This window comes from Maylandia zebra, linkage group LG18 (assembly GCF_041146795.1).
Source record: "Maylandia zebra isolate NMK-2024a linkage group LG18, Mzebra_GT3a, whole genome shotgun sequence".
NCBI classification, from domain to species: Eukaryota; Metazoa; Chordata; class Actinopteri; order Cichliformes; family Cichlidae; genus Maylandia; species Maylandia zebra.
The window spans coordinates 21,660,129-21,677,599 of record NC_135184.1 but is presented as its reverse complement, the minus strand read 5'-3'; the positions used below and the strand labels follow the sequence as shown (position 1 = coordinate 21,677,599).

General features: G+C 45.1%; 1 protein-coding gene across 1 annotated transcript; it reads right to left on the bottom strand.

Moving 5' to 3' along the window:
- Positions 1-5: 5 nt before the first annotated feature.
- Positions 6-14,221, bottom strand: cbarpa (CACN subunit beta associated regulatory protein a). Its single transcript, XM_004542516.5, has 11 exons — positions 14,087-14,221; positions 13,639-13,828; positions 10,216-10,287; positions 7,037-7,182; positions 6,774-6,835; positions 6,500-6,662; positions 6,233-6,413; positions 6,008-6,151; positions 5,465-5,645; positions 4,845-5,049; positions 6-4,766 (listed from the first exon to the last, which is right to left on the bottom strand). Exons 3-11 carry the CDS (start codon positions 10,261-10,263, stop codon positions 2,876-2,878), a joined length of 3,021 nt encoding a protein of 1,006 aa, XP_004542573.3. The 5' UTR covers positions 10,264-10,287; positions 13,639-13,828; positions 14,087-14,221; the 3' UTR covers positions 6-2,875.
- Between the last annotated feature and the right edge of the window lie 3,250 nt (positions 14,222-17,471).

Genomic DNA, 17,471 nt, shown 5'->3' with positions numbered 1-17,471 from the left:
ACATGTTATGAATAATTCTATATTTAAACCTCTGCTGAGCATAATTATGGTAGTGCTACCACCGACATAGAAACTGCATGCTGTACAGAGCTGGAAGAAAGGGAAAGCTCTTGGTTTTATGTGGATGCACTGACGGACTGAAGCCTTGAGATTTGTATTTTTTCCCTCCCCTTTTAGGTTTTTTTTCTTTTTTTTTCCTATGAATATTTTTTAATTATTATTTATATAAAACATGTCCCAAACAGGCTGTTTTGTTGGATGATCCTTTCTGTTTGAATTTAAGTTCAGCATATTTTCATAAACACAGCTCATTGGTTTATGACCTTTTTTTATTTTTTCCTCCCCCTTTATTTCACGTGTCCTTTAAAGAGCGCACAGCTCTGACAGGAATATTAGACTCATCTTCCTCTCCTGTCTGCAGCAATTAGGTAGTCAGGGTGATGCTGCGGTTGCGGGCGGCATGCAGTGATGTTCTTTGCTGTGCCGATCACTTCAGCGGGTGTCCTTTTCCCCCCCCCCCAACCCCCCTCTTACGCAGGCAGGCCCATCATCAGCTCCTCACTGGGAATAGATCAGAGAGCAGGTGAGTCACCACTGTGAGGGAGGGAGAGAGAGATGAGCGCTTCCCACGTCAGCAAGGTCGACGGTGAGGCTCTCCGTACGACGAGACAAATGAAGAAGAGAGATGTCGCGCTAACAGACCGAAGACGGGAGGGTGATTTGTACGTGAGGGCACACTTAAGGTTACTGGTCTCACTCTTGTGTCAGCTGACAGATCAGCAGCAAAAATTCATTTATTAAAAAGGAAAATCTGAAAAACTTAAAGTGCAAATCGATTTTTCGCCTCACAAGGTCGAGCTTTTGTTGAGGCTGCGAGACGTTTTGAATTTTCTGCACACTAAAGCACACGCTTCACCCTGAACGAGGGTTAAAAATTTCATGAGATGCACATTTGAGCTCAAACAGAAGTTAAAAAAAACCCTGTGTACCTACCGTTTCATTTCCCAGTTGACAGTCTTCATCACGCATTAGAAAATGAAGTATTTCTCACATGAATGCAAAACAAAGAGTACAAACTGAAAGCAGGAGAGGAAAACTTGATAATTAGTTTTCCATATTAGATCAATTCCTTGGTGTAGCGTCTCTTCTGGTTCTCCTAAGGGAGGTGATGTACTCATGGACTGAACGAAACAAAATGTGATATATTGACAACGAACGTGTCCTTAAAGATGCAAATTGTAGTTTCACAGGAAATTTAAAAAATAATTCCCAGGAGTTATTTAGAACAACAACACAAAGATTATATAAACCAAACATCAGGATTGTGTGACTAGTTTAAAATCCCTTAGCTGGATGAAGAGCTCATAAAAACCAGTTATCAGCTAAGAGAGTTTGCTGTACAGTTCATCCGCGAGCATTTAATATTCTTAAAGCTTTGAGGATAATTACGCTTGTTCCCATGGACTCTCATCTTAAGATTAGCTGTTAAATTTTGCCTTAAACCACTTCCACCAGAAGACGCCTCTGAGACTCTCTGGACTGCATAATTAAGCCGCACGTCACTTTCTACCCAGCTGGATGGGTTGCTTAGATTTACGATGGTTGTGCGATGCAGGTTAAAGTCATTGGGCTGAGATTTTTCTGGCAAAGAAGCGAGTATCTCTCAAGTGTAAAAAGCTTTTTTTTTTTTCCCGAGCGTTGGCAGGGCAGCGTTCAGCTGGAGAATGATGCATTTGGTGCTCGGCGTTGTATTTATGGCAGCGGGATGATGTCTGCGGGGCTCGGTAGCTGCTCTCATTGTAATGACAGAACAGTCCAACAGTGTGACTCACTGATGTTTATGTAATAATGTTTAGACAACAAATATGGAGCTCTGTGGCATAAAAGAATCTGACTTCGCCTACCCGGCCTTCATTTTTTAGTAAGATTACTTCCATTGCTGATTTTGAGAAATGCAGTAAATCACCAAACTTTTATTTGGAAGCACACACTCCCACTGCCACACTGCCTTTCTGACAGACAATGTCGCAGGAGCTATTCCAACCTCCCGTGCCTCACAGCATCGGCTCTCCCATCACCAAACCATCTGTCTAAAAGCCTGAGAGGCTACTGTGTCACTATTTAAGCATCATCTGTCAGTCTTCCCTCAGCAGCACTCACTCCACTCCTCCCGGACACAACCTGATTGATGCACAGGGGACAGATGGCTAACAAGAATAAAAACGGGTAAAATATGAGGATGGAAAAACGCCTGCTGACTGGATTGTGCTTCCCATCTGTTTTTACTTTTAAGACATGTTCATGAAAGAGAGGGCTGCAAGCACTGAAGAATTGTTACGCTGTTTCTTTTTTTTTTTTTTTTTTTTTTCAACATGGTCAGCATTGTTCTGATACAACAGCTCACACAGACATTTAACCTCATGATGGTCGAGACAAGAAGGACACTTGAGGATATGGTTTTTAAAATGAGGGGGAACAAACGCCATCATTGTCTGTCTTCCCATCAAAGTGCTTTTTTGTAAACTGTACAGTATTAACATATGATGATGTTCGGACCTACGGTAGCATGCCAAGAATTCAGTTAAGTCTGAAAATATGTAGGTTTCCTTATGATGGGTTGAGTGCAATTCTTTATTTCTTTTTTTTCCCCATGATTACCAATGGAAGGGATTATCACGCGTCACATGGGCATCACAGTGACAGCTGAGGTGTGAATGGAAATGCTTGAGCGAGAATGTACTTCCGTCCTTTTTTCTTTTTTTTTTCTTTTTTTTTTTTAAGACCTCTGAAACACGAGGATGTTTGAACTGTTGTGGACCCGTTTATCTGGGTGTGCGCTCTATAGACAACAGACTGGAAAACAGACATTAACAAGTTACGTGGGACTGAATCCAGGTGAGGCTGTGCGAGCCACTGTGAGCACACGCTCCGGTTCCCCCTGGCTGATCTCTGTGCTGCGCAGGCCGCTGTAAAGCCTCTCTTCCACTGACACAGCTAGCTTGTCTGTCAGACTGCTCTGTGCCTGCAGGGAGACCTCTGATAGGATAGCCTGACTGCTGTTGTTGTTCTTGTTGTCAACTCTTGGGTCCATGAAGCTCTTTTGTGCAGGCACCGTGGTTACAGACTGGCAAGTTGTGCTTTCTGCTGTCTGTCTCTCTGCGGAGGCTTGGCAGCCATCGGTCTCACCAGCTGAAGCTGCACAACAAGAGCTGCTCTTTGTTGTTGCCTCGTCTCCTTCGGATGTTTTGTTGGCAGCGCTTTGTGGGGAATCCTCTGCCGCGCCTTCGTGTGATGGATCTGCGCTCTCTGCTCTTTCCTTTGCTGCCTCCTCAGAAGCCGCGACCTCGCTGGCTTCTTCATCAGCAGCACTTGCGATGCGCGAGAGGGTGCTGTGGTATCTGGTGTCCAGAGGGTAACCAGCGCTGTCCCCTCTCCTCAGCGGCGTGAACCTCTGCCTCTCCAAAGACGGGGAGTATCTTCCCCCAGAGCTCGAGCCAGGATCGCTGTATTGCTTATGTCTTTGCCACTGTTTCCGGAGGTGAACTCTGGATCGGTGCCTGGAACGTAACGGGGAGTCCTGCTGGTCGAACCGTGGGTCGTGGCGAAGGAACTCGTTAAATAGGGCGTCCGTCTTCTCATCTATGCTGTAGTCACGGCGGCGGAGACGTGTTCGGTGAGGACTGGTGGGCTGTGCGATTGTTTTCACAAGTGGAGACATCAGCTGTGTTTGCGATTCTGGAGATTTCTGAGGGTGAAGAGATTTCAGAGGTTGATGTGAATCTTGGAGGGTGAGAGTTTGGCTGCCGCTCTGTGGTTTCTCCTTTAGTTTCTCCTCTGGCTCGGTGCTGTTTGCCATCTCATCCTCCAGCTCCTCCTGAAACAGCCTGGCCTCGATGCTCTCACATACTGAACCCTTTCTACCGGAGTTGGTGAAAAACAACCTCCTCTCTGATGCTGTTTTCCCTCGTGGGGCACCGGGAGTCCCAAACAGTCGCATCTCCTCAGGCGCCCTGGATGGAGCTTCGATGGAGGCGTAACCACTGTCCATCTGAAGGAGCTTTCTGTTCCCCCCCTCACCCTCTCCCCCAGGTCCACTTCCCATCTCACTGTCTAAACCCAATGCCCCTCTGGTTCCCCCTTCCAACCCCTCTCCCTCCCCATCTCCTTCAGGCTCATCATCCAGGTCTTGGGACAAGCAACTGTCGAGGCCAGAACGAGCTCCTGCACCGCCAAGGGATGAGACGCTGTCCGCATCGCTGCGGATGGACTCCCGGTCTGTGCTGCTCTGGTCTGAGGAAGCATACAGCTCCAGAGAGGCTCGCAAGCTCCAAATTTCTCTGTACAAGGAAGGAGGCGCCTCCAGGCTCTCCTGGGGAAGCATGAAGGAAAGCGATGAGCCCGAGTCGGTCCTTTGTCTGGCTTCTGCCCCCAACACCACTTCATCTCCATCATCTGGCTCTACCTCGTTCTTTTTCCTTGCGTCTGCCATCGCACCATCTGTTTTTGCGTCTTTCCTCAACATGTCTTCAAACCTTTCCGGAATGACAGCTTCTTGTTGCGTCCCAAACAACTCATCTTCGTCCGCTGACTCCAGCCCGTCTCCTCCCGATCCTGCTGCTGTTCCTACGACTGCCTCTTTCAGTGTTCCTGTTCCATTAACTGTAACCTCCTCTTGCCTCTGGGCGAGGCAGCGATCTGGTGGCAAACTGAACTCTTCTCTCCTGGTGCTGCTACCACCTACCTCCACCATGGGCTCCAGATTAAGCCTGCAATGATGGGAAAACTGTCAGACAATTCGGTAAATTGCATGGTGTTAAGTCATGGTATTATAGGCAGAGGTGTACCTGCTAAGGAAGACTGAAGATGTGGGTGCAGTTTGGGGATGAGAGAGAGACTCTGCAGAGAGTGACTGGAGGCCTCCGGTCTGGATGGGTGTATGTGGAAAAGATTCAATGGCCTCATCTCGGAGAGGAGAGGAATCGTCTTCAGTGTGATCAGTGGTTTCACTGGCTGCTCTCTGTCTCTGAAAGGGCCTTCTCTTGGGGGACCCTGTGAGAAATTCATATGATAAGAAGGTTAGCCCTTACCCACGCTTTCAGTCTTATTTCAGTCAGGGCCGCTAAAGTCAAAAGAAGCGTGATATTCCCATCAGCAGTAATACATATTTGGCAGCATGGCTCTGATCTGGGACTTTTCTGTCCATCCACATGCATACATGAGAGCACGATTCCCAGACGGAGCAGAGCATCAGTGACAACAGATCCTTATCTAAAATGATAACATTTGTAGCCACACGGGCTTCACTATCTTTGGCAAGCAGACTGGACTAACCAGGGGTCAAACCACCAACTTTAGTCATCATAACCGAGTCCAGCGTATTTGTCAGGATTGTAACTGTGACTGATTTTGTGCCCTGGCTGAACTAACCATGTCTGAGTGATCCATTTCTGTCATGCACACAAACCTTTGGCATCGAGACTTGCAGCGCGATGCGTGGTGTCAAACTTCCACCTCCTGAAGTAAGGCCCTGCCCCCTCCAGACTGGCGTGACGCCGCAGTTTGGAGAAGAAATGCAGAACTGAAGCTTGGCCCACAGTTTGACTCGTCTCGCTCTCGGCCTCTCCCCTGTCGCCAATAGCCTCCATCTGGCAGAAGAGACGAGGAGGACGGGGAGGGTGGTGGTGACACATTAAGGAGGAGCTGAAGCGGGAGAGCTAAGATGGATTGTGATGGGCAGAGGCAAAGTCCTCGGGGGACAGCAGTTTGTCATTTTGTCACTGAGTAGCAGTGATGACTGATGTCAAAGCGCATCAGCAGCTTTCAGCGCCCGTGGCAGCTGATTTTCACAGCTCTGTTAATGTTTGATGAAAGCAGATGAATCTGCACTTAATTGTATACTGTATTCCTGCCTTTTACTGAATGCAGGCTTATTTTTAAATTTTAAGACTTATTAAGACCCACCTATTTCTTTTATTCTCAGTGGGAGGTGAATAAAAGTCAAACTCACTGTCTGAGAACGTGTGTGCTGTGGTTTCATGGCTGATAAAGACTGCCTGGGCCCCTCGTCCAGGATGACGGAGTGGTGTCGGTCTCCTGGCAGACCCCCGCTGAGGCTCTGGCCCATCCAGTCAGAGACTCTCTTCTTAGCAGGCTGGAGAGAAAGAATTGAATCGCATGTTATCCTTGAGAGAGTCTGCTCCAGTGACTGAACAATGTGTGATTTCAAGCATACCTGGTAGATGGTGAGGGGTAGCTTGGGAGCTGCTGTCTCACTGATGTTTATGGTGCTGCTCTCTGTTGAGTCGCATTCCATGATGGTGAGTATTTTTAGGTCACATGGTGCCGGAGGCAGGTGAAGGTGGGTCAGCCGGGCCTTTTTCAGGTGGTGGAAGTCTCCTTCGGTCAGGGTGTACCTGAACATAAAGATTGAGCGCCTGAGCTCATGGCATCAAACAGCTTATCTAAATGATAAAAAATCCCAAGCTCAGTTGAGCTGTACCTGCGTCCTTTGTCCTGAGTCGTTTTCTCCTGTTCATAAAGTGCAGACTCATTGAAGGAGACTCTGCGGCCCGTGGACCCGGTGGAGATGAATCGTTCTGACTCTCCATCGTGACAGCTCGATGCTGAGAGGGCATCCGATTCATCGAGACGAATGGTGATTTCTGAGTGACAAAGACAACAAGGACACAGCAAGGGAGAGGAATAATGGAGTTATTGACGACAGCGGACCGAAAGAAAAAAACAAGAACGTGAAACATTTACACAGCTCTGACCTTGCGTGGGCTGAGAATCCTCAGCATAAGTGGTGTTTGTCTTCTCAGGGTCATCGCTCGCTCTGAAAGAGGCAAATGAGTTTTACTCAGATCTCTCTCGTGGAAGCAAAAACACAGCGTCACCTCGCAGCTTTCCATTTCATTTTCAGCTTTAATCCACGGCGGTCATAATCACATCGGCCCCTGTAATCCCCGAGTGCCGTCGAGGCAAGCCTGACCTGCTAGTCCCCACGCAGTGTGTCACTTTGCAAGGTAGCGCTCACCTGGAGTAGCGTCTCCCACCCATGCAGCACCGGTGACAGAAGAGGAGCAGGAGGGAGAGCAGGACCAGCATCCCCCCTGCGAAAACGCTCAGCAGCACCAACAGCAGGACATAGTTCTCTACCTGACCGGCCGACACCGGCACATCCTGATGGGAGGCAATCGTGAAAAGAGGGTGGCACGTTTGGTCAAACCTTTTTTCATTTCAGAGGGGCAATCAGCCATAACATCTTGCTTATATTAATCAAATTATTAATCAAATATTAAATCAATAAATCAAGGTTTGTTTTCAAAGTTGGATAAGTTCCATAAAATAAATATAAAGAAAATTACACCTGTTCAACTGCTTGGACGACTAGATATCTGCATTATCAATCACATGGAAGCAACTCAGTGCATTTAGGCATGTGGATGTTGTCAAAACGATCTGATGAAGTTCAAACTGAACATCAGAATAAAGAAACAAGGTGATTTTAAGTGGCCGTCGTTGCTGCTGGGGCCAGACTGCTGATCTACTGATTTTTTTTCCCCACATGATCTAGAGTTTACAGAAAGTGTTTCTAAAAAGAGAAAATATCCAAGGAGAATCGCCAGACTGATTTGAACTGGTATAAAAGCAGCAGTAACTCAAATACCCCCCTCTTTACAACCAAGCTGTGCACAAGAGCATCTCTAAACACGTCGCAGAAGCAGAAGCAGGTTCCTGTCTGCTGAGAATGGGAAACTAAAGCTACAGCTCACATGGACTTCCTGATGGTAGGATCAGAATTTGGTGCAAACCACATGAAAGCTCAAGCCTTTTCTCAACAGCTCATGTTGCTGGTGATGTAATACTGTGGGGGATATTTTTGTCCAATGAGCACCTGAGTGTTGCTGATCAAGTCCGTCTCTTCATGACCACAGTGTTTCCATCTTCTGATGGCTTCTTCCAGCAGGATAACACACCATATCACAAAAGCTCAGAGGGATCTTTGACATGTGTATGGCAAATGTGTTAACATTTACACCATGGACCCACTTTATATACATCACAGTGTAATATTAATAAGGACCATTCCACATAACGAGTAGCTTTACATTTGAAAGTTTTAGTGTAACAACCAACTTATGACACCATAACGAGAGGGTCATTTTTTTGCCATTGATTTGTTAGTCTCAATCTGAACTGAAACTCATCAGTAGTGTGCATGTCTGTTACAGCTGAGGCTGAAGAAGATGACAGAGCACACAGAAAGGCTGGGGTCACTTTACCGACTCGTGGTTTAATCCAGTGACCAGTTTAATTCATCTCATTGTTTATTAACAAATATTAGAGAAAAGTGCAAATGGAAAAGCAGTGTTAATCAAATACCAATGAAACAGTAACACTAAAGCTATTTTTGCACTTCAAGAAAAAACAAGTGTTACTGCTGACAGTAACAAGTTTAAAAATCTGAATTTCTCCCTTTTTAAGAACACAAAGCGTCTCACTAAAAACCCGTCAAACTGGTACTCTCTGTACTCTTCTCCCATTTGGGTTGCGCAACATCAAATTAATCTGCACCGCTTGTATTCACATGGCATAGCTGGAGCTCATAACTCCTTCCTTCAGAAGCACAATAAGGCACAAGCTTACATGCAGTATCTCTGTTGTTACGTTGTGTTGCAGTGAACTGGTGGCTGCACAGTTCAGAGCTTCACAGCACTGAGGGATCTCTCTCTCTCTCTCTCTTTGGCATTAGGCGGTCAGCTAAGCGCTGTAATATTTAATGAGTGGAATTAACACTAAAAGACTCTCTTAAGTCCCTCACAGTGATTCTTATCCAGACGCACACTTGTGTACATCTGCGTTCGTCTGATTAATACTCTGTCTTGGCTGAGTGAGCCCGTGGATGCTAATCGAAACGTCAGCGAGACCCTTAATTCAATTTCCCAGCTCTTCTCAAAGAAGGGGAAATGAGGCCTCAGCAGGCTAAAAATGGAAATCGGAGGAGGAAGAGGAGGAGGATTCCAACGCACATGAGCAATCCACACACTGCACCGAGACTTTCCTGGCTCTTCTTCCCATGTCAGCTTCAAAAAGCAGGAAAAATAATTGGTTTCTCTCCCCCCCCCCGCATCACATGCAGAATATTCATCTGCTGCAAGTCTTTGTGTTTTTTAATTCAGCAGGAAAGTGTGACATACGGCCATTATGGAGCTTTAGAGTTAACTGTGAGGCGGAGAAGCTCCAACTTTTAGATGATGACCTTAATAGGAGCAGCAGCAAGGTTATTAAAGCAAACCCGAAGCCTGCTGCTGCCTATTTAAAGTTGTTGTCAGAAGAGCGAGCCAACCCCCAAATATATCCAGTTTACTCCGAACATGAGGCAAAGAAAAGCAACGGCCTGTTAGAAAACGGCGTGTGCACGTTTGAAAGGAGCAAAAACAGCTGATTTTCACTGCCTCCACTATGCTCTCAGAGGCTCTTCAGTATGAGCCTCAATCAGTCTCAGTCAGCTTCAATCACAGGCTCAATCTAACGTCATTATCTGCTTATTAAACCAGAAAGGGCTGATGATTCATGTGAGTTTAGACCCTTTTAGGGTCCAAACGCCTAAAAATAACTATAGTAATAAAGTAGTAATAATAATGTATTTTAGTGATATTTTCTAATGTCTTCTAATGTTATATTTGCCAACTCGTCCACTGCAGACAGGAGAGAGTGAAAACCGTCCTTTATGTCACACAGAGGCTCGACCTGTCTGAGCCATTAGTCTGCCGGTATCTCGCTAGTTGCCAGGAAAGAACAAAAGCTACTTTATTACTTCAGTTTGTTAAAGATTTCAGTTCCTATTCTGGTCAAATTCGGCTTCAGTGTTTATTAACAATACAGCTCCAGATCCAGGTGACAGTAAGTCAAGAGGATGTTACCCATCTATGTCCAGCAGTAGCTTGTATTCAGTTCAAATATTGCTTTAAATTGATACAGATCAATGCTAGTGTTGGTATCAGATCGATACTAGCATGACATGCTTTAGTGATCCATCAAATCATGACACACTGCTCTCCCCTACATAAGCTGTCTTTATAAGTTGAAAGCACTGGTGTCAGTCATATTGGCCCTGTGTTTACTTGCTATTAGATCAATACTGAAATTTGCCGAGCACAGCACCAGTGGACGCACTGACCAGTTTGTGTCAAAGGTGTTGACAGTACTCACAGTGGAGCTCTCAGTCAGAGTTGTCAGAACAGGCAGATCATTGCTCATGGTAAAGGTCGGTGTGAGTGAACCCTGCAGAGGATGAGAAAGTGAAGAATGTCACACACTGAGCTGACGCTTCTTACTAGACAGCAACACAATTCCTGTTAAGTTATGCTGAAAAGTCTTAGGTGTAAACAGTGTGATCACTGGTAAGATGCGCAGTCGTTTTCTCATCGAATCCAGAACTAAGTCGGTGTGGAAAGATCCCACAAGACTGGGCTGAAACAATCATCTAGGCTGGGAATTTAACTCCACTGCAGGGTGCTCTGATCGCGCAACTTTTATAATACTGGTATACACCCTGAACACTGAAACGGGTTAGTTATCAAGACTGCAAAATAAAAATATTTGGGACTGGCTAGCCTGTTGGACAAAGGAGTTTTAAAGATATGCTAAGGATATGAAAATGTCAAAGCCCTCACTAATCATAACGTTTACAAATAAACAGTGCATAAAGTCTTGAGTAACGCCTTATTTCTTTACACATTGTTTGTTCCAATTTCAGCTGAAAACTTGACGTATCTCAGCATGGTCTGCAGAGTGTCATTAAAAATGTGAGGAAACTGGACAATTGGAGGACAAACGAAGAAGTTGCAGGACTGCAAAACTATCTACAGCAGATAAACAATGTCTGCAAGTCATGTCCTTAAGAAATGAGAAAGAAAATCCAGCAAACACATGACACAAGACCTCAAAGATGCATCTGATCCTTCAATTGATCCATCTACTGTTCACTGAAGCTTCATCAGAATGGAAACTGTTGCCACTTAGTGTGCAGGAGGTCGGGAGATAGGTAAAGCAAGTAGGGGTCGGATCCTACGCCAGCTACCGCTTCAGTCTGTTTCAGTATATCGCTGCACCTATTTCCCATTTTCATACCAAAACCAAAAGAAATGAAGGGTGACTCAAGACTTTTGCACGGTAGGATAAGCCTCTGAGCCACATAACTCTACTTTATAACCATCCAAAACACCTGAGAGAGCCACAGCATTGTACAGCGTGATGTGCTCTTGTTTTACAGTCAGCATATGGCAGAGTTTATTTTAAATACCACATACATCAGTGCTGTAAAATATTAATGAGAGCACCCAGAGAGTATTAATGCACAGCTGAAAATAGTACCCGACAAATGGGCCATTTAAAACCACTATTGTAATTCTGTCTCGCAGAACTCACAACTTATGCGTCATCACATCTCACTTGCACGCACAGATGTACTCGCAGCCGTATTTTTACCACAGGATGTTATCTGTTGTCATGTCCACATCAAATGAAAGACCATTTGAGAATGGCACAGCAGCAATGTGCAGCTACATCTTCATATCATTAGGGTGATGATTGTTACTCATTGCCTGGAAATAATTTGGGGATGCGTGTGCGGGCTGATGGTTTGGCAGAGAACCTGATAGTTCAGCTTTAATGTCTTTATAAGATGAAGATGCAGACCACGGCTACAGTGCATTTGTGGTGCGTCACGCCATCAGAGCTGTTTCTGAAAGCTGGCATTTTGACAATTTGAGCCGGACTTTGTGGTAATTATAGATAAATGGCACACGGTGGGGTTTTAAGGCGGCAAAGGAATCCAAAAGCGAGGTTTCTGAAGAAACTGAAAAGATGAAAAATATGGAAATCTACAGAGTTCAATATTGCTAAAAACCCTGGCTCCGGTGCTTGATGCTGCAGACTTTTAGGCTAGAAAATGCACTCCAGCAGAATCTTCTTTTGAATTCCTCCTGGAGCTCATCCACTCCCCTCAAACTTGAAATACGCTGGTTAGTAATGAAGGCTGTCTGCATACCAGCAGCCACAGATCATGGAGATAACATGAATTCATCAGACTTTAATAACCTCCAAAAACAAGTCAGCTGAGCTGGATATTGCAAAACTGAAGTAATTCCCCTTTAACATCCCCAAGAATGTAAGCCTGACAGTTGACTGGGTCGACTGCTTTGCTGAGATTAGCTGACATCCACCGAAATGGCACAAAACCCCTCACAAATGTCTCTCAGCTAAAGCTCCCAAACATCTGCTCACATCTGGTAAACTAACCTCTCCTGCAGAAAGGTGCGAGCAAAGGAAGACGAGCTGACACCCCATTAATATTTACACAGAGTTCAGCTTGTGTAACATCGGCTCAAGACCGCATTCTTCAAGCATGCTGATAACACCGCCGCACATTCCCTCACCATGTGAGAGCCATATTTTATGTAAGAGCTCATACAAACCAACAAGCTCGAGGTAACTATGATGTGAACGCAGCTCTGAATTGAGGCGAGAATACGCACAGACACACACGGCCCATTCTTCTGCTGTCGAATTATCTTCAGTGAACGCTTGGCACTTGTCAAAATGTGCTTGAGAGCAGTCGGGGTATGGTGGGGGGACCTTAATCACTGGTGAGATGTACACTGAGTGGGACACGGGTCTTCTTTATGTGGGCAAAAAAGCAGATCCCCATAACAGACATGAGGATTTCAACTCAGGAAGACACAATTTTGAGATGGAATGAGGTTAGAGTGAGCATTTAATGGTCTCTGTGTGTGTGTGTGTGTGTGTGTGTGTGTGTGTGTGTGTGTGTGTGTGTGTGTGTGTGTGTGTGTGTGTGTGTGTGTGTGTGTGTGTGTGTGTGTCTTGGAGGGTTTCCACCACGCTGGGATCAGGCAGAACCAGAACAGATAATTAATTAGATTAATTATAACTCCAGATGTTTGTTTTTTTCAGAAACCATCTGTCTTCTTTCTGCTGATCACGTAACAGTCAGTCATAAACTTTGGATGATGGTTTTAAAATGTATCCTTGAAGGCACTCTTGCATTCTCTGTGTATTCAATTATTACATCCAGACAAATCCACGGGGCTCTTTTAAACTAATTTCACAAATTAAGTCAAGTCTAATTATTAACATATTTATTAAAATACTGGATTGCTTGAGTTTTAGAAGCTGGACAGACCGTGAATCTCCAGTCAGGCTTGGAAAATGTCATTATTGTCGTTATTATCATGATCTTTTAAAAAATAATTTTCGGTGCTATAGTATTAGTAATTGTAACCTAGTAGCAGTGCATCAGCTTCACCATCATTTTGTCGGTAAATACTGAAGCTGAAGTTTAAAACACTGACCCCGACTGGTGGCAAAAAAATATAACCTAATCCAACGCGTGCGTGCGTGCGTGCGTGCGCGTGTTAGTCCCAGGGTCTGAAGTCATGTTAGAATGTAACATCATCTCTGACGACGTCTTGGTGTACTTTATGTCACGGTAATGGAGCGGATGGTGTCACTTTCATAAATACTGTCCGGACTAAGGAGGAAGGGGGGCGGGTAATGGATGTCAGTCTGACGTGTGACTGCACGATGATGTGCTCCAGATGTGATGCATCTTACGGTCTATACAGGCGTTGTTGACGGTGCTTCGCTCCGCTCTGTGGGGCCCGACTACAGCGATCCGCTGCAGCCGGCGGCGCTCAGCAACCTCAGCATCAGCAGCAGCAGCAGCCTCGGCAGCATCTTCCCCTCTCCTCCGAAAACCCGCGGATCAGGACAGCCCCATATCTCTGCGACGTCTGATCTCAGCCTGCGGGGAATAAATCACGATTAGTCACCCAGGAGCCTTCATGTGCCGGACACGCTGGAGTGTGGGGGCTCAGCTGAGGACCCCCGCCCGCGCCTCAGACATGCCCCAATAAATCAGATGCTGCGATCTAGAGTCGGCTGTGTCACCTATCCCACCTATTACATAATGAAATAGTACCACATTAAACCGTGAGCACAGCTGTAGGTCCGTGTAACCTGATCAGTGTGTGTGTGTGTGAGGCGCAAGGATCGGACTCACCCGGCTGTAGACTCCGTTTGAAGCGGTCCACCGGCAGCCTGCCCCGTCTGCATACTTTAATTTGGGCTTCAAATAAAGACTGTAGTTATGAATGAAGCCACACGCGATTAGACACACCCACCGCCCGCTCCCGACGCACCACGTGACAGGCACTGACGACGACGGTGGTGGTGATGGTGGTGATGATGCGAGATGGAGGAGAAAACCCGTCCTCATTCACACCAGCTGCTCATGAATGGTATCTACTGAGAGGGAGAGGGAGGGAGGGGGGATCAGTAATTATCTGAGCCATATATATATATCGATGCAGATGTTTAAATAAGTCACTGAAATATGCCCAAGTTTCCCTTTTTGCAGTGTTTGAGTCTGTGTCCTATAGCAGGAGCAGACGGATCCCCTTAAAACGTTTTTTTTGTAATCTCATGTTTAGCCACGTGGTGGCAGCGTTGCACTGCTGTTTTTTCAATGTTTTGTTTGACTTAATTCATTTTAATTTGTTTTGTTTGTTTCTGTCTGGGTTTTGTTGTTGTTGTTGTTGTTGTTGTTGTTTTGGGGGGGGGGGGGGGGGGGGGGTTGCAGAAATAAAAACTGGACGATCTGCTTGCAGGTTTTGTCCAGATGGTCCAGGGAAAAAACAGCTAAATAAAGCTTCATTTCACTCTAATTCAATAGAGTTAGTCCATCTAAAAAGTGAAAGCTGCTGCACATTTGGATTCTAGTGAGGATGCTTTTCTGCAGAAAGAATTTATCTGCCCTCCTTTTCATGTTGCTCTTAATCTGTGATGTTTATTGTTTGGGTGCATTTGGCTAAATATGGCTAAGTTAACCCACCTCCGTAAGAGTGCTTGCAAATGATTTGAATCCATCTGCTAGTTTAAGGTTTTGTTGTTTACATGACCCTTTTTTTTTTATTGTTGTGCTTGTCTCTGTTTTCGCATCATATAGGCTACAAACTGCATATTGCATCTGCACCCACAATGGAATCCACAGTTTGCAGCTCTAACCTCTGCAGTGTGCACTCCTTGCATGATGTTTTGCACAAACAGAAAATGCCTCAGCACCAAAATGAATAGATGTGTAACCTGTGCCTCTATGAAAACAGGAAACAGGGGGGCACTTAGACATCCGAAGAGCTATTTTTGGGTTGTTGTTGGGTTTGTTTCCCCCGCCTCTCCGAAAACTTTCGAGAACTGGTTCAAAGCTGAGCGACAGAAATAACCACACGTGACAAGTGATTTAATTCAACTTGGGAAATCAGTTCAGGGTGACTGAAATCACCAAAATGTATTTATTCAGTGGCGGTACACATTAATGTGTTGGGCACAGGAAACTGTGACGGTGTCCTCTGCCACCGGTGACTAAGCTGCTACGGTCTTAAATGTGTTCTCTCTTTTCTTCCAGGTCACTTTTTTGGAATATATTAATCTCCTCAAACCCTTTTTCCATTAACAAGAACCTAATTACTCAAAAAGCCAGAGAGAGCTCTTCCCTTGAAATGTAAATACACTTTTCATTATATACAATGAGGCACAGTGGATAAGGCCAGATAACCCTAATTATATGGAGAGACTCATCATGGACATGAGTTTTTCTTATTAAAATAAGAAAAATGTATAACTTTCTCTGCCGCATATGAGAGTATCAGTATCCTGATAAATAAAGAATAAGACAGCATTCATGTTGGAACAGCATCTAAAATTATTGCAGAAAAGAGGAAATTCTACTTTTTTTTAATGTTTTCCGCATATCAAAGCTGTTAAAGTATTACTCAGCGGACGTGACAGATCTCAGAGGGAACGGCACGTGTGGAGCGCTATCTTTGTAACATGGTGATTGTTTTGGATAATAATTAATGAACAAGTTGCACGAGTAGGGAAGAAAACTGAATATAGCAAAGTGGCTCAGTGCCAGATCTGTAACACTGGCCTTTGAGTACAATGTGTTAGACATCTTTGGATTTTCTAGCTTTTTTTAGTTCTATCTCTAATCTGTACTAGGAAGACTGTATTACGCCTCCTTTCACAGGCTACACTGTCACCATTTACACATGATCACAGTACACTGGAACTGACTTGCCTCACAGTAAGCGTGGGTGTACTTAAAGGGAACTAAGGCATATGTTAATAAATGCTTTGGAAAGGTGGAGCTACAAATCAACAAAGACTCAATGGTTTTAAACGAGATCTGCTCAGTGCGTGGTGTTTTGTGATTCTACTTGTCACTTTTGTTCTTGTAGTTTTAATAGTTATTTCTTTGCATCTTAATCTCCTTGATCTTATTGTGCTGTGTCATAAAACGGCAACAACAGATGAATGAAACAAACAGTAGTGCCCTCTTTCTTTATTGCGTTCTTATTAGTGGTGTCTAAAAGCTACATTCCATCTAGATTTTCTTAGCTGATCAGTGAGGTCTTTGTTAAAATATTTCAGATAAAATTCGTCACATACGACTGTTTTATCTAAAAAAAAAAATTCCAGGAAATACAAGGGGTAAATCAGCCTGCCAGGGAACTGAAACATCTGGGAAATGATGCCAGGAGAGGCCGTGTTGGGGTGGGAGGAATGAGAAAGAGAGGATGGACGCAGTGGGTGTGTGTGCGTGTGTGTTCTTGGAGGGCTGACGTCAGAGCTGCGTCTGTGCATGCTCCGAAGAGCAGGACATCCTGTGGAATTGTTTTCTGTGAGGCCATAAGAATGTAAAGCAGCGGCCTCTCTCATCTCACTCCTCTCAGCAAAGCGCTGGAGTGAACGGAGAGAAATACGAGGAAGAAAAAGAGGAGGAGGAGGAGAACGCAATCTCCAAAGGGAGGTCAGATCCTCCATGAAAATATCACTGGAACATGAAGTTCAGGGAGTTATTTAAAGGAGAAAAGATCAGGGAGAGGTCAGCATGGGATTCCTTCTAAATTCCAGTGAAGTCAGCAGTGGTTAAAAAACTGGTTTTCCTGTGCATAAACTTCTCGTATCAGTTATACAAGGCACAGAGAGAGCTCGGTGACTGCTGAAACAGTTATGCAAAGGAAACCAGAGGAGAACAGCAAGGGATGCCGAGGTTTTTCAGGCAGAAAAGACGTGATGAAAGAAGCTCTGCATGTCTGCGTTTGGGAGAGAGGTGAGTGAGGGTGTGAGGTGATGCAGGTCATGTGGAAGTGCAGTGACGCAGGCTGTAAAACGGGGGTGCTGTGGGTATGGTTATTTTTAGCCACCGTGAGGAGACACATATGAGCTCCATTTCTCTTCACTCCTCGGCTTCATACGTCACTTTACTCCAAGCCAGTCCACTCGGCTGTGCATCACATGACAGGTGCAGCCTCGACCAGACCAGAGATGGGCTCTCTGTGAGCGCTCATCCCACTGATTGAACGGTGAAATTCTACATCATTGCT

Bases quoted from the DNA above. Each gene is read 5' to 3' on its own strand.
- cbarpa (XM_004542516.5), bottom strand. From the start codon at position 10,263: ATGAGCAATGATCTGCCTGTTCTGACAACTCTGACTGAGAGCTCCACT. The intron at 6,663-6,773 runs GTCAGAGCTGTG...TTTGTCACTCAG, and splicing joins GGATTCTCAGCCCACGCAAG to AAATCACCATTCGTCTCGAT. The intron at 4,767-4,844 runs GTACACCTCTGC...CCATCATTGCAG, and splicing joins TCTTCAGTCTTCCTTAGCAG to GCTTAATCTGGAGCCCATGG.